The sequence below is a fragment of the Patagioenas fasciata genome, chromosome 1, assembly GCF_037038585.1.
Source record: "Patagioenas fasciata isolate bPatFas1 chromosome 1, bPatFas1.hap1, whole genome shotgun sequence".
NCBI classification, from domain to species: Eukaryota; Metazoa; Chordata; class Aves; order Columbiformes; family Columbidae; genus Patagioenas; species Patagioenas fasciata.
This window is the reverse complement of record NC_092520.1, coordinates 34,412,671-34,428,597: the sequence shown is the minus strand read 5'-3', so window position 1 is coordinate 34,428,597 and position 15,927 is coordinate 34,412,671. Positions and strand designations below refer to the sequence as shown.

The 15,927-nt window shown below is 37.7% G+C and overlaps 1 protein-coding gene across 2 annotated transcripts in view; it reads right to left on the bottom strand.

The window, feature by feature from the left end:
- VWA8 (von Willebrand factor A domain containing 8) overlaps positions 1–15,927 on the bottom strand; it is a 186,131-nt gene that overhangs the window by 95,149 nt on the left and 75,055 nt on the right. For both annotated transcript variants that reach the window (XM_065848747.2, XM_065848831.2), the window contains exons 20-21: positions 15,474–15,545; positions 3,369–3,445 (exon numbers count right to left, since the gene is read on the bottom strand). In XM_065848747.2, coding sequence (XP_065704819.2) covers positions 3,369–3,445; positions 15,474–15,545 — 149 coding nt within the window. The remainder of the gene's footprint in view (positions 1–3,368; positions 3,446–15,473; positions 15,546–15,927) is intronic.

Sequence of the window (15,927 nt, the reverse complement as noted above, 5' to 3'; positions counted from 1 at the left end):
CACTTGTATTCTCTTTTTGGACAATAAACTTTCTAATTTCCCAGAAGAATGTTTTCTTGATACACAGAGAGAGAACACTTGAACAGAACTAATTGTTTTGTGTCTTCTGCAGATTCACTGAGGCTCTGAGCGGCAGAAAATCCATTCGTAAGCCACCAATAAATTACTGATGTAGCTTACACTGCAGTCTGCTCATCAAAAGCTTCTATTTCTATAAGAAATGATGATGTTCTTACACAACTAAATAGTCACAGATCTACATAATGAGGATGTCAGGGTTCAGCTTGACTGGTTTTACTTATCATGGCTTCAGTGGCCACTGGAGTGGGGTGAGATATTCTTCTATAAAAGACACCTACATCGATTACATTGCATCACAAAATGTACTACACTACATTGTGGTGTATTTTCCCCTTATCTACCTCCCAAGCCGTTCAAAGTAAACATTTCTGGGATATCTTCATAACTTTGGCACTTTAATATTGTTGAAAAATTTTTGAAAAATGGCAATTAGATTAATAAATCAGAATACTCTAGGAATTCAGTCTAATTATCTTTGTCTATTACTTATTCCCTACTTTTATTTATTACACAACACTACATTTTAATAAAGATCTTCATTACATTAATTTTAAAGCTCTACAGTTTAATAATTTTAAAGCTCTACGGTTTTATAATTTTAAAGCTGTACAGTTTTCTCCACTCCAGCAGTTTCTCCTCTGGATACATCTTAACTATATCCACCTACAAGGCCACTTTATAGATAAGGATATATCTCTCTACTCCAGAATAGATACTATTCAGTTGCAACACCCATTCAGTATTTGCATTATTATACACTCATACATATTATACATATTATACATATTATTATACATACATACATATTACCTCTTTCATCGCTAATTATATGAAGTAATATGGGCAAATTCAAGAAATCTACAGAATGACAGAACAGTTTGGATTGGAAGGGACCTTCAAAACTCATCTTGTCCAACCCCTCTGCAATAAGCAGGGACATCTTCAACTAGATCAGGTTGCTCAGAGCCCCATCCAGCATGGCCTGGGATGTCTCCAGGGATAGGGCATCTACCACCTCTCTGGGCAACCTGGACCAGTTTTACCACCTTCACTGTTTCTTCCTCATGTCCAGCCTGAATCTCCCCTTCTTTAGTTTAAAACTCCTTGTCCTGTTTTAACAGGCCCTGCTAAAAAGTCTGTCCCCAAAACATCTTCCTACAGATTGACCACCTCACTAGAAACTCAGCGCCTCAGGACATGCAGCTGACAAGTGTACACTCATTTTCAGAGAGACTAGTTGAAGTGGAACTACAGTGTCTGCAACCTGAATTTCAAGGACTAATGAGGTACCATCTGTCAGACACACTTCTGAAAGGGCAGAGAAAGTCCACCTTCATCTGACACTGAATCGCCTCCAAGTGTTCCATTTATTTCCCTTACAAAGTAGTCAACTAAAACGCATGCTTTGGATATTCAATGCTCTAGACTCAGGTCTATAAGCACCATTAAAAGAATGTTTCCCTGGGAGCACTGGTTAACACTATTGACAGTAGCTAGCTCCGAAATCTGCAGAAATAGCCAGGGCTATTGAGGATGAAGTGCACATTCCAGCATATTTTCCAATAAAATACTTTTACGGTATAAGCTACTGACTGCATTTCTCCCCACAAAATATATAAAGCTTAGTAGTGAACTGGTTTCTTGTAAATTTACTCTTATTTTGTTTTACAATCCAGAAGTGTGCACTAACAATACTGTAATCCTTGTTTAAAACACCCTATAAACTTTATCAACATATTATGTAGACTGGGTTCTTCACAACTAATTTCGAAATGCCACCCAGGATTTAGAAATTTCTTTATTTTCTATATTCTGGAATTATTTTTGTAGAACTTCATAGGACTACTCAGCATTTTCTACTCAAATCTTTCTCTAGAAGCATGTAACTAAGAACAGTACTCTACAGAGCCTATAGAAGTTTTTGACTAGACAAAAAAGGCACATTTTTTTCTTAGAGATGCAACAACTAGCATGTACATTCTACATATTGATCATCAACCCAAATATCTTGCATATACAATGTTCTCCTGAGCTATCTGAATTTATGTTACTGTTTTGTCTGACGACACCTCATTAAAGAACAATTTTTCAATAACACACACTCTGAATGACAGAAACACTGTAGTATTTTGTGAAAGAATTGGGATTTGCAAAAATGATAGTGTGTGTTACCCAGAAGGAGAGGGTGGCTGCTCCAAGTAGAGAAGATTGCAGGAAAGTTAACACAAAGCTGAAAGCAGCAGGTCACAAAAGTGTTATTTAGGGAAGATGTGATGAAAGTCTAGGAGAGGAAAGTACAAAAGAAAACAGCAATAGAAAAGTGATAAGCTAAAGCTATCCAAGTATCAGGAATAGAAGTACAATACATTTGAAGATAAAAAGCTGGGAAAGTATTACAGAGACTGTGCTGTTAAAGGGGAAAATGTCAAAGTGTACATTTTTATTAACACTATTTAAAAAACAGCGATTATGGAAAGAGATAGGATGACGAAGCTAGGAAGCTGAAGGCAGAGAGGTAAAGATTCGGAATGAAGATGAAAAGGGATGAGGTTTAATTGAAACTGGTGTTTCTCAACATTTCCAGTCTTTATTTCAATTTCTTGATTTAAAGTTCACGTCATAAAGAACCAGGCAGATAATTCTACGTTATTTCAGCTTTTGAATTGTTTTCAATTGGTATGTTGTCTTGAAGTCCACTTTTTAGCTTGCACATCAAAAAGATTCTGATTTCTAATACAAATATGTTTATGGGGAAGAAATTAATGTGTTTAGCAGAAGTGACAAAGAAACAAAGAAACAAACAATAACAAAAAAGCCCCCAAAAAAACCAAAACAACACTAACAAAACACCAAAATCAAAACCAACAAACAAAACCCGAAAGCCTTTACTACGTACAGTGTATCTTTTTCTAGTGATTGATATATTTAAAGAAGTACCTTTGAACTTCTTCCCTCACACAGTACCTCATGCTTAGGGAAATCTCTCCAGAAATTACACCAAAACATTACTCTCTTCTTGGGCATGGTTTAACATCAGTATGGTTTAACTTCTACTTCCGCTTACGTTAAGCAATGTGATCGCATTAGACTCTTGTGCCACCGCCTCAACCTACCAGCTTATTGCCTCTGCCTATAAAATGGATACATTCCTGTGGTCTGTGTGCCACCTACCAAAACAGGGTATTCATTCAAACAATAAGTACAAATTAAATTTCAGAAACATGAGTTTTAAAACATGGGAAATCAGATTGTAAACACAAAATATTGGAAATGTCACACATTCTTACCTATGCAGTTGTAAATACTCTCTGGGCCTGTTTAAAAGGTGAAGCAACCTGTCAACAATCTTGTTTTTCCCAACACCCTGAAATAAATAAATATAATATTAAGACATAATATAGATGTACATATTTAAGAGTTACAAACAAAGAAACGACAACTTTCCAAAACTGCTAAAATACTCTCCATAGTCCTTTACAGGCACATTTCAATCCACATTCAAGCAATTCTGAACACAATTTCATGTTATATATTTCATTGTACATATATATGTACATATTTACAAAATACTTACCTGTCTCACTAGGAATAAACAGAAATAGGATTGCAGCCCTACAGTTACATCACAAATGTCAATGCATCCTTTTAACTAACACGATTTTTTTCCAGCCATTTTATTTCACAAAGGTATTGTGAGGCTCTGCATGCTAGCAGGTTGGCTTGCATTTAATAGGAAAAGATAATTCTTGATGGTCATAGGAAAGATCCTGTAACTGTCTCATGGAATTGGAACATTGTCTTGGTAATATGTGCTAATCCCACTCCACTACAGTTAACAAAAAAGGCCCAGACAGAACCAGAATTGGGTTGGAGATCAAACTGATCTATCACTCTCCTATTGCAAGATGTCTGCATTAATTAGTGAGCTATGCAGAACAATAACAGTGGATTTATGGAGTGAATCAGGCGTTGTTAACACCCCAGTGGGTCCTGTCCAAGCAGTACAGGAGTTGGTACCTCAGCCCAGGCCTAGACTGGAGTCTCATCCTAAAATAATCCAGGTTACGTGTCTCTTGACCATGTATTAAACTTCAGTAAGGAGATACCCTTCAAAAGTGCATTCCTGATCAGGTTTAAATGCTACCATAGATGCAGACCAAGGTGACAGTTCAGATGCAGAAATTCATATCACTCCTGCAAGTACATGGCTGTGGACTTGGGAGCTCAGAATGACAGTGAGTTTGCCAATGGTTACCGAGGAAAAAGAATTAGTGGAAAGAAAAGTTAATCATAACACAGCCAAAAGCTGTTTGACACGACATCGTCCCTCTGCTGATATTCTCACTCTGACTGCAACAGCACATCTAGTAGTCCACATCAATGTAAAGTAAAGCAGATAAATATAACCACAGAAAGATTAGAGAGATTAGATTAAACCAACTTGAGACTCACTCATCTCTTTCTCTTGGTGTTGAAACAGAATAGGAGCATTGAGAGCTGCAAGTTGTGACATTTACGACTGTAAGTTCTAGCTGAAAGATGGGAACTGCCAGCTGCAGAACTGCAAACTGTTTAAGCTTCTCAAAATGGAACTGCATGCTCTCATCTGACTACATTTATGAGAACGGAGAATCATACGCATATGGGTAGCATTGAAACCATGGAAGGAGAGTTCTCACCACGAGAGCAGAGGAAAAAATACCACCAAGCTGACAAAAATAGAACTACCTAGATTCTAGTGCAGACTCGACTCTAACACAGGAAAGCCAACTCAAGTTAGTGCTCAGCCACACACCTCCTCATGAACCTTCTTCCATCTGCTTCTTCAAAAGAATCTACAGTTTTACACATAGAAGTAGTAAGAAGCTGCAACACTCTTAATATCTATCACCAGTCATTTCTGAAAACTGTCACTGGAAACACAGCTCTCCATGGCTTTGAAAGAGGAGATAAATTGTGCTAACTGATTCTTCTTGGAGAACATACCCATTTGGGAGGAAATATGCAACTTCAGGAATTGCATCACAGGCATCAAAAGTAACCGGATACAGGGTAAGAGTGCTCTAGTAGTGCACACACACAATTTTATTCCCATATATTTCATAACCCTTGCAGTGAGAAACTTGAAGTCATAAATGGGTGAATAAACAGGAATAGTCCTAAAGTCAAGCACAAAACACTCATGCTGAAAGCAGCTTCCTTTACTTTTCCTAAGAGAGCTAAAGATGACGGGGCTGATGTGAGCATGCAGTTTTCTGTGCCAGTCCTGAGGGGACTGCAGAGCCCTTTGTCTGCGGAGCGGGACTGCAGCCAGCTATGACAAGTACAAATATGAAGAAACAGATCAACACACTGAACCAATGTAGGACATACTTAATATCAAACACAATGGTTACTGTAATTTAAAAAAAAAAAAAAAAAAAAGGCTTTCGTGTGCTTCAATGGAAAGCCCGTGTGGGTTTTATGTTTATGATGCTTAAAATTATGCCTGAAAAGGATATTTTATCAACTACAAAGTAACAGTGCTAGATGTCTTTTGCCCTCTCCCGTTTCAACAAAAATATGACCAAACAGCTGGTTTTGCATCTTTCTATCCATGCTGTTATCACCAAGTATGTTAAGAAAAGCGCACCTCACTTGTGAGAGAACGCTCGGAGGACACAAGCATGGAGGAAGGGAGACAGCACAGGTACCGAAGTCACACAATGAAGTCACTGGGAGCCGTGCCACAGCCACCTCTCACCCTTTCTTCATTTGTATTTGTGCATCTCGCCAGACTCTCCACCCATGTCTTTTTATTTCATTTTAAGTGTATCTCGATTTCAGAATGTGATACATTTTTTAAAAGGTGCATGCAGTATTTAAAAGCCAAAAGGCATTCCCACCAGGTTTTAGCTATTATAAGCACGTGAACATTGCCCAACTTCTAGACTGAACTGCTTCAGAGAGTACATTATGTGCCTTCGGAGAGGCTGTGGTGTACCACATAAAATCCTTGGCTGGCAACAGCAGCTAAAGCAAAGTTCACGTCAAAGTTTTTTTATTCCATCCCTTCACATTCCTCCTTCATGACAAGTTACCACTTCTCTTTGTCTCAGTTACTCCACTGAGAAGGAACAACATAATAGAAAGGAAGAAACCAAAGCTATTCCAAAGGCTCTTTAGCACCATTAAAAAACCGCGAAAAAAAAAAAAAAGAGCTGGGATTAGTTCATTCCTTAAGTACTATTCATTCATGTAAGGCCAAAAAAAAGTAGGTTAATTCCAAATTCACTTGACCTTCATGGGATAAAGAATACTCCCGCTAGTTATCCGCAGATCGACAAGAAATGTCAAAAAAGCTGAAATGAGTTACTGGTACCTAAAAATCAAGAAATGACAAAAACAGCAACAAAGTCACCCTCCTTTCCCCTGAGTCTATACCTGGTGCCATGGATCAAGCTGGATCTTCTGGACACCCCCAGAGCCAGCAGTCAGCTACCGAACCAGAAAGAACCAGAACTACCTTTCATACGTACATACTAAAAGACTGAGCTGAACTTGAACTGGACTCTAATCTCATGTAATTTGCAATTATTGCAGTCTAAGATACCATTCAGAGGACAAATCAGTTTGCCATTAACACTTGCTGTATGCTATTTATACACGCACTATTGCAGTTACTTAATTTAACATAAATATAAACATACGCTAATTAGAGAGAAAAGAACATCTGTGTTGGTGTTTCAGCTGAACTGAATAAAAATATTTCAGACAGCAAGTATTAGACAATTTTTATCTCATCAGACATATGGGACAACTGAAATAGAAAAATGGGAAGTAAATATCTGCACTAATGAATACCAAAAAGGAAATTATGAAATTAGAAAGTAAAATAACCCCTTAGTTAAAAGTTCTCCTAACTGACATTGTAAACACTTGTTACCAAGGATAAAATGACTTAATCTTCTAGCAGTAACTGCAGTTTCAAATATAAACAAGGTTGCTGTACGTCCCAAGAGGCGTTTTGCAATTCAGGATGCAGCTATTACAGTAGGGGACAGATTTCTCTCCTGCACAGCCCAGCCAAAGTCAGGAAAGTTATAGTCTAAAAGAACCGGACCCAAATTTTGAACTTGAGTTTGCCTCTTATAAAAAGACACTATTAGGAAAAAAAAAAAAAAAGTCTAAGCCATGCTGCTTCACTTTTATTTTCTTTTAAATTATTTGCAGGTCATACTGAAGCAGTTAAAGAAGTTGCCATGTGGTGCTCTTCAGGTGAGCTACTCCAATCACCCCTTTTCCATTTCAGCACCCAGCCATCTGCATAGCAGAGCACCTGTGTCACTACAGAAGAATGGAACAAATTTTGAAACTGGTGAAAAAAGCAGTTTATCACTTTTTCACATTAGGAAATTTTATTTTATAATTAGTTTTTAAATTGTATTACTAGGGAATAAAAGACAATCTTGACTTTTCATTACATTTTAGCATATGCTTATAAATATCTCAAGGGTGGATGTCAAGAGAATGTGACCAGACTCCTTCCAGTGGTGCCCAACGATAGGATGAGGGGCAACAGGCACCGACTGAAGCACAGGAGGTTCCATCTGAATATGAGGAGAAACTTCTTTATTTTGAGGGGGCCAGAGCACTGGAACAGGCTGCCCAGAGAGGTTGTGGAGTCTCCTTCTCTGGAGACATTCAAAACCCACCTGGACACATTCCTGTGACTACATATATCTTGACTGAGGTTGCTACGTTTACCCCAGAGGATGTATTTCTGATTTTTAGAAAAAATGTACTGTCATCACCAGAGCAACAAGCAGCACCTAGCCAGAACTCTCATAAATGCTCCAGGTGTTATTACGCTCATCGGTCCCTGCCTGGAATGAATGTGAATAATGCGGGGTGGTAATGAAGAGAAGTCACCGGCAGACACCAGACCAGGGGATCCCTGCAACAGCCCCTGTTGTTGCTGCCTCACCTGGATGTCAGCAACAAGGGAAAACAGTGGCACAGAGCAGTGATTTAAGCCTTGCCCCAGCTGCAATCTATGTATTTATTGGTCACAACAGCGAATGCCCTGTGGTTTAGGATCTCATTATTTTGAGTTCATCATCTGGGGCATACAAAAGTTATGGTGTGGTAAAATAATAACTTTTAACCATAATAACATTTAAACTTATTCCCTGATAGAAGTAATTAATCAAATGCCTTGGATACATCTCTGACTACAGGTCTAAATAAGCTTGTAGAGTTGATGCCTTTTTCTGAATTTAAGTACGACCTTCAACACAGAGCCCTGTCAAGCTAAATACAATCCTGACATTTCCAGTGAGGTATGACACTTGTGGCTCAACGGAGAGGAGCACATGAAAAATTTACAATACAAGGAACCTGTGGGAAGGAACATCTGAAAGAGAAATCAATTCTTTGATTCTTTTTTTTATTCTGGGTCTTCAGTATAACTTGTAAAGGCAGAAAGCAGCAATGTATGCAGAGACACATTTAAAGAGCACACCTATTCTCATATGTGCACACACCGTTACAACTGTAGCAAGTAAAAAAAGAAGTATTTTCAAAGTTTTCCACAACTTTCACATAGAAATTCTTAGGTTAAAAAAACCCCATCACAGTACCTGGCCCAATTTAGCTCATTTGAAACTCAGTTTCTTCATGCTCACAATAATAATAAAAATTTGGTTTAGGATAGTACCTTCTTGCCTTGCAGAGGAAGCTGTCCATTTTACACCAGTTGAAGAAGGAAAACAAAGTCCTCTATTACCAAAAAAGTTAAAATGCCAAGCATTTGCTATTTCAAGTTTTCTGGTGACTGATATTATTACACTCTCGGTATCTACTTAATTCGATTTCACAGTGAGATAAGAAGAGTAATATTACTTTAGAAGGATAAATCTATTCAAGCATGTCCCTTTAAATACTTTTAAGAAAGACTTGATCAGTTGTCCTACTAAATTCTTTAAGAATAAAATAAATTCCTAATGGGAGCCCAAAAGTTAATTTAAGTAGTTCTCTCAATTAAGGAAAGGCAGCAGAAAGGATGAAAATACATTTTTCTATCAAGAAATACATTACCAATTGTGCCAAAAGGCCACTACATTAATGCACTTGTGATAGTCTACTTACTGTGGCCTCACATCAACACTTTTACTAAGTGCTGCCAGAGATTTTGTCACCGTCTTCTTTCAAATTATTTATCACAATATTTAGCACCTTCATAGAATTCTTCATTCTTATTCTACTTCACATTTCATTCTGATTTTCCCTCATCTGTACATCATCTAGTTAGACTGGAAGCTATCGGGGAACAAGGCATGGTTTTTTACCTTGCAAAGTACTTTGTACATGGGGAAGTAGAGGGGGAGCAATTTTTACAGTCTGAAATTCCACAACATCAAATGAAAGACAAAATTTACATGCTTTCTGTACTCAGCAGCAATTTAATCAGTAATTGAATGGCATTTCTGATTGTTCTTATTGATTATCAACTTCGTCTTTCTTGTTGAAAAGAGAACATAAGCAACAGGAAAGCCAGAAAAAATGTGTAACTCCAGCATCCATTAAGCCTTAATAATAATTGTTAAATAGAAGACATACATTATTTGAGGTTTGTTTGGTTTTTGTTTTTAGGGTTGTTTTTTTTTTTTCCAAGTAGTTCTTCCTTATTAAGTAATCTATCATAAAAGCAGGAAGGATACTGGTAACAGATATTTCACTGGGTAGAACAGCCAGTACCAAATACTTAGAAATAACCATAAGGGTTGCCCCCTCCCCAACTCCCAAATAGGGGAGAAAATTGAAAGGGATGGGAGAAACTTGGACTGAGATAAACACAGCTTAATAAAATAACAAAATACTAATACACTACTAGTAAATATATAAGAGAAATAGAATATAAAAGATACTCAATGCAGTTCCTCACAAACTCCATCCACGCTGAGCAGCCAGGCCCAGGAAGCAGCACCTGGTCCTGAACAGCTGATCACAGAATCACAGAATGTAAGGAAAAAAGGCAGAAAGGCCTAGAGGCCTCTGTGAAATGGCAAAAGGCCAAACTAAACATCCTGAACATAACTCCCCTGGCCCCGAGAAAAAGAGTGAAGAAGGTGAAGAAACGAGAGAGAGCCCAGAAGATGCCAGCTCTCCCTATATATTTGAAGCATGATGCTAATGGGATGGAATACTCTTACTGATCAGTCTGGATGTCAGTCAAGCTCTGTCCCATCCATGCCCCCCTTCCTCGATGCCTCGCACCTGTGGGCAGAGCGCTCAGAACATCCTTGACTCTCAAATGAGAGCAATTAAAAACATTGACTCTGTGCTGGTGTTATCTCTTGTTCTCAAACTAAGTCCAAATAATGACTGTGCTAGCTATGAAAAAGAAAGTTTTCTAACTTAATGAAGAAAATTAGCTCATTTTCACTCAAGCCGAGACTAACTACCAGACAAAAGAGAAACTGAGAATTCTGGAAATATAAGAACAAGCAAAAGATGACAAATAGGGAATGGTCCTGATGAACATGAGGTGTCCCAACGTGTGTTGCATTTCCTCTGTCCACTCTGCAGGAATATTAACAAAGAGAATGTTCCTCATAATTCTGGTAATGTTTATACTCTATGGGCTGTTAATGTCCACTCAGCCACTTTTCATAGCTGTGTTCTACACTTTGGAAATGGTCTAAGGCCTGCAAAAGATGATCTAAGTGTAGAAGGCCAAGTGCTGTGTGCTGAAGCTGACAGGGTACAGTCAAACAGACAGGCACACACTGACCAAAATGCACCTAAGAATATTGGCTGTACATATTGAAACTTGAAAATAAAATACATGTATTATTTCAAAAGACACATATGGAATGGATAAGGGCTAGTGAAGCATTAACGAAGACATGGCCAGAGATCACATACCGTTCTCAAGGCATCACACAGCTCCTGGACCTGGTACAAGCTGCATGTGTCCTGCTATTATAAACAGAATCACAACTGTTCTGTTTAGGTAACTCATGATAGATCATGGTAGAAGTGTATTTTAAAGCTATATACATACTATATTATTTACAATATCTATAGTTATGCCATATTTATACAATGGGTGAAAATAGAGTAACTTCAAAAGCCAAAATGAACGTTACTTGTTATTAAATACTTCCTGTATGCCAACTCTGTCCTAAAACCAGAAACGTTCAGGATTCATTGCTATGACAGAATCTCTTGAATTTACAACATCAGCTATCTGAACAGCTCATACTATAAATTATGGCAACAGAATAACGCCAAATAAAATACCTGAACTTTGTTTAACATGTGGTTAGGTTTTTAGAACTTCAGGGCTATAAAATAATTCAGAAGTGACAAGGCTGTGAGCCCTCCATCTCTGCAGAAATCCACAAATCCCTTATAACTATGAATATTTTGTTTGGTATCTTCAGAGCCAGCTGATGTTTACCAAGACTTCACCTATTACCAATAAAAGTATAAACATCCAACAGCTCTCTTTACACAACTTCCAAATGCAACAACTTGGGAAATATTTTATGTAAAAATTAAAATTGCGAGACAAAACAGAAGTGTTTTAGCCACTGCTATTTTTCACGCTTTTCCACATAAATAAGTTCTGTTTATTAGCATAGTTTCTCTCCTATTTGCCAAAGACAGGAATTCAAGGAAACGGTAAAAGATAACAAGTAGTGGCCAATCCAAAACCTGCACAATGTCCATCAGGAAAATTCTTGCAAAAACAGAGTCTAAAAATTTTCCTTGGTAGTAAGATTAAATACTCCAGTCTGCCTCATGAAACTTGGGAGCAGCTCTAAGAGCTATATGTAATGACTAAAGTTTGGAATAAGTAACTTTTACTAACCAGGACTCTTGGCGATGTTTGCTTGTTGCTTTGCGAGTCATAAATAGCTGCTCATGGTCAGCCAAGGAAGAAGCTGCTTTAGAGCTGCTTTGAGAAAATATGGATGGTCTCATTCACGTTCAGACTACAGGTTCATCTATGAAGTGATACCAGAGGCCACCTTCAAAATACCAGCAACTCCTTTAATTTTCAGCTATTTCATAGCTGAAAATTCATATCTTTCCACTGCCTCTCCCAAGGACCTGAAGAAACTTGTTCGCTTACATATGGAATGGAAGCACATTCCACTTAGCATCCAAAATAAATCAACAACCAATGTACGCAAATAGTTAGACGAAGTCATATTTCATGTAATACAATTATGCTGTGAAATCCTGGGCCTTAAAAGCATCAAGGAACACACGCGAATTAAGTGGGTTATAAAGTAGTTTGGTTCAGAAGCCGAACATTCCTAAAATATTTGTTGGTATCTAACAGTTGTCTTCAACATCTCCTCGATTTCATTAAGAAAGCCACTCCCTAACATCCACCAAAATAATTTAATTTCAATTTACTGAATTTCAAATACTGATCATCAAAGCTCAAATGTTGAAATCAGTCTTGGTAAAAGGACTGTCACCACACAGCTCTAATTGAAATGAACACACAGAAGAGACGAAATTTGCAGACTTTGAAATAATGAGAACAGATTTAAGCTAATAGAAAACTTGCATGTATACATATGTCATGAAAACCAAAGATGGAAAAGCAGAAAACCGAATCCAGTCAACCCATCAAAACCAAATCCAGTCTCTAAAAGAAAGAGTACAGGTCAAGCCTTGCACATTCAAGCACAGTTGAAAGGAGACACTAACTTACATAGTCATCATTTTGATGGACCACATTATATTCTAAACTATATGCCAACTCATTTAAATATCTAGGAAATGACACTGGCACCAAAAGGGATGTTAATCATACATTTTGACATATCCAGGTTCAGAGTAATTGAATTGTCAGTTATTTACACGGAATTTCAATGATTCACTCATTCACCAACAAGAAATACAACAGAAAGGAACTCAAAACAGCACTTCATATGTCCACACAAAAACATTACCTATTTCTTCGAAATGCAAAACACAGGTATACACTGATACATGTATAAAACAATCATAAATCTCTACCTTCTTATTAGAAACTGGACTGTTAAATTAGCTGAACAGTGAAAGATAATATTTTAATCACTTGCTTAAAAAAAAAAAAAAAGGCTTTAAACACTAATATCTTCAATGGGAAGGTATCTGCATATAAGGTATAAAGCATATTGAGGTAATATGGTTGCTTTAAAATACTGGAACAGGATTCATCACATGCTGTAGTAATTTACTCATATATCTAAGGAATAAGCCAAGCAATTTCTAAATGGTTAGAGAGAAACCCTGAAAAATGAAGGATGATTGGTGTGGTCCTAGAAGACTTCAGAACGGCACATGCAGTGCTCAAACTTAAAAAAACAGTCTTTCAAAAAGAATAGGCCAGTTGGCCTTTCCCTAGTCACACATGAAAACAGTGGAACAAATTAGTAAAGAATAAACCTGGAAGCAGTCAGAAAGTATCTTAGCACTTAAAAAACAAAACCTGTATTACTGATTTGCCAAAGACAAATCACAGCAAATCAAATGATTTTCCAACTTAACGGTACAGCTGTGCTGATGTCCAGAATCAAAGCAATACGTTCCAATACTTCAACCCAGTTACATCTTTTAAAACTGTCTCCAATTAGAGTTTCATAAGCTTGGAGAAAATGTGGCACACATTAAATTATTAAAGATGACTATACCACTGCTGGGAAAGTACCTTACACCCTAGAAATTGTGACCGCATAGTCTTCAAAATTTTTTTGCCAAATTGGTAGAACATACGAAGCACATGTCAGGGCCATGAGTGTACCACCGGGCTCTGCAAGCTCTTCCCCCTCACCTTGGTTTTTTACTTGCCTGTGCTGAAGGTCAGCTCTGAGGTGGTGGAGCTGCCTCCTGGGGGTCCCCTTTGCCCCCCACGGCTTGGGAGCTGCACTGACACTTGGGATCTTTCGTGGGTTCCTTCCCAACCTCCACTGCAGCAATGCTGTGCCTGGCCCTGTATCTTGCTGAGCCCAACTTGGACCTGCTGACTTGACTTCCCAGTTTGATCTCAGACTGGTCTCGTCACCACAGACCTGTCTGGCAGCCACTGAGCACTTGGCTGAGCATGGCTCTTGTCCCCAGATCTTCCTTGGCCACTGTACGACTGTGGATCTCATCATTAAAGACACTGTCCCTGCCTCCATTTGCCTGTGGAGCAGCCCAGTTTTGCTGATCCCTGACAGCAGGTCCTGCAGGCAACCTGTACTATATAACATTTGCAATACCAACTCAGAATATGACACAGAGGGCACTATGTATGAAATAAAATAAACAGATATTATTTAATTTCCAAAATAGATTCATTTCTGTTTATGAACAGATGAAGCCTTTTGGGAGAAGCTGGCATCATCCGGCAAAAGTCTACAAAGGTTTCAAGGACAGGATCTTCGTAAATTCAAGCTGTTAAGAAGGACTCTAAATCAAAGACGCTGTATAAAACTGTACGCTGGCATTTTAACATATGCACGTCAATAACAATTAGCATTCTATATTTCTTGTCACGTAGGTTAAACCATTAGTGTTCTGTGTTACAGCTTTTTCCAAAGGTTATTGCAAAACATAAGGAGAAACATCTGCTAGAAAATGATTGTATCCTTGCTAAGGGAAAGCCAAACTAAAGGGAGATTTACTTTATGAGGAAAAACCAACCTGGTAGCTTGGGCAATATGACAGAAAAAACAACAAAAGCTCTCTTTTTTTTCAGCGCTAACTAGCAAAGTGTATAATTCTGTTCAAGTAACCTAACAGTTCCAGTAATAGTTTAGGGTGGTTCTGAAGAACAAAGACTTCCAAACATACCCGTATCTGCTCGTATCTCGTCTTGGGAGCTTATAACTATTAGACAGAGTCATGAAGCAGTAAAGACCAATTGAAAGAACACAACAACCCCAATGATCTCACTAATAAAAGTCTCCATCAACAAAGATATTAACCAAAGAATAAAGCAAATCTATCTCTTCTAGACAACACTGGTATTTTGGTATCAATAAATAAGATTTAGATAATACTTATGTGTACAGCTCTTATGTACCAATGGCCATTTTAAAGGAAAGGTTTTCTATATAGCCACAAAGAATATCCAAAACTATTAACTGAAGATTTTAATCATAATGATGTTACATATAACTATTAGTGTTTTGACTTTTTACTCCGATAGCATTGCAAAAAAAAAAACATTTAAGGCATTTATATTTTTCACACATGCGCCCATAAAACCCAAGGACACTACTAGATAAAGAATCAAAAAATTGGCCAAATAGCTCAGTAGTACAAATGAACAAAATTTCAATGAAGCAAAAAAGAAATTTAATTTCATTATCAATTAATGAGTTTGTTCCATGCACTTTAAGAGATGTTTAACTCACCTGATTGCCAACTAAAAGAAGATGTTCTCCCAGCAGAAAGTCCTTGAGCATATCTTCCATTACCATCATGTGCTAGAGAAACAAAAGCACAATTTTCACCCGTTTTTATACTCTTGAATTTATACATTCACTAATTACAGCAGTACAACTGGAACTTTCAGGATTTGGGGCCAAAATTTTTTGAATTTTATGCTTCCAGCTATTAATTTCATAGCAAGAGTCTCTCAGCCAATAATAGCAGAGGCAATCTATCCAGAGACTAAAACAATGAAACAAAAATATTGGCTCTCCTTATGTATTTCCTCTGCTGCAATGGACTGTCGGTGTCTGATTTCCCTAAATATACAGAATTCTCTGTACTCACTCCTAATGCATTTCATTTTAGCCTAGTTGAATGCTTGTCACCCAGAGTGCAAGAATTTCCATTAATAAGTGTATGACAATTTTCCGGCAA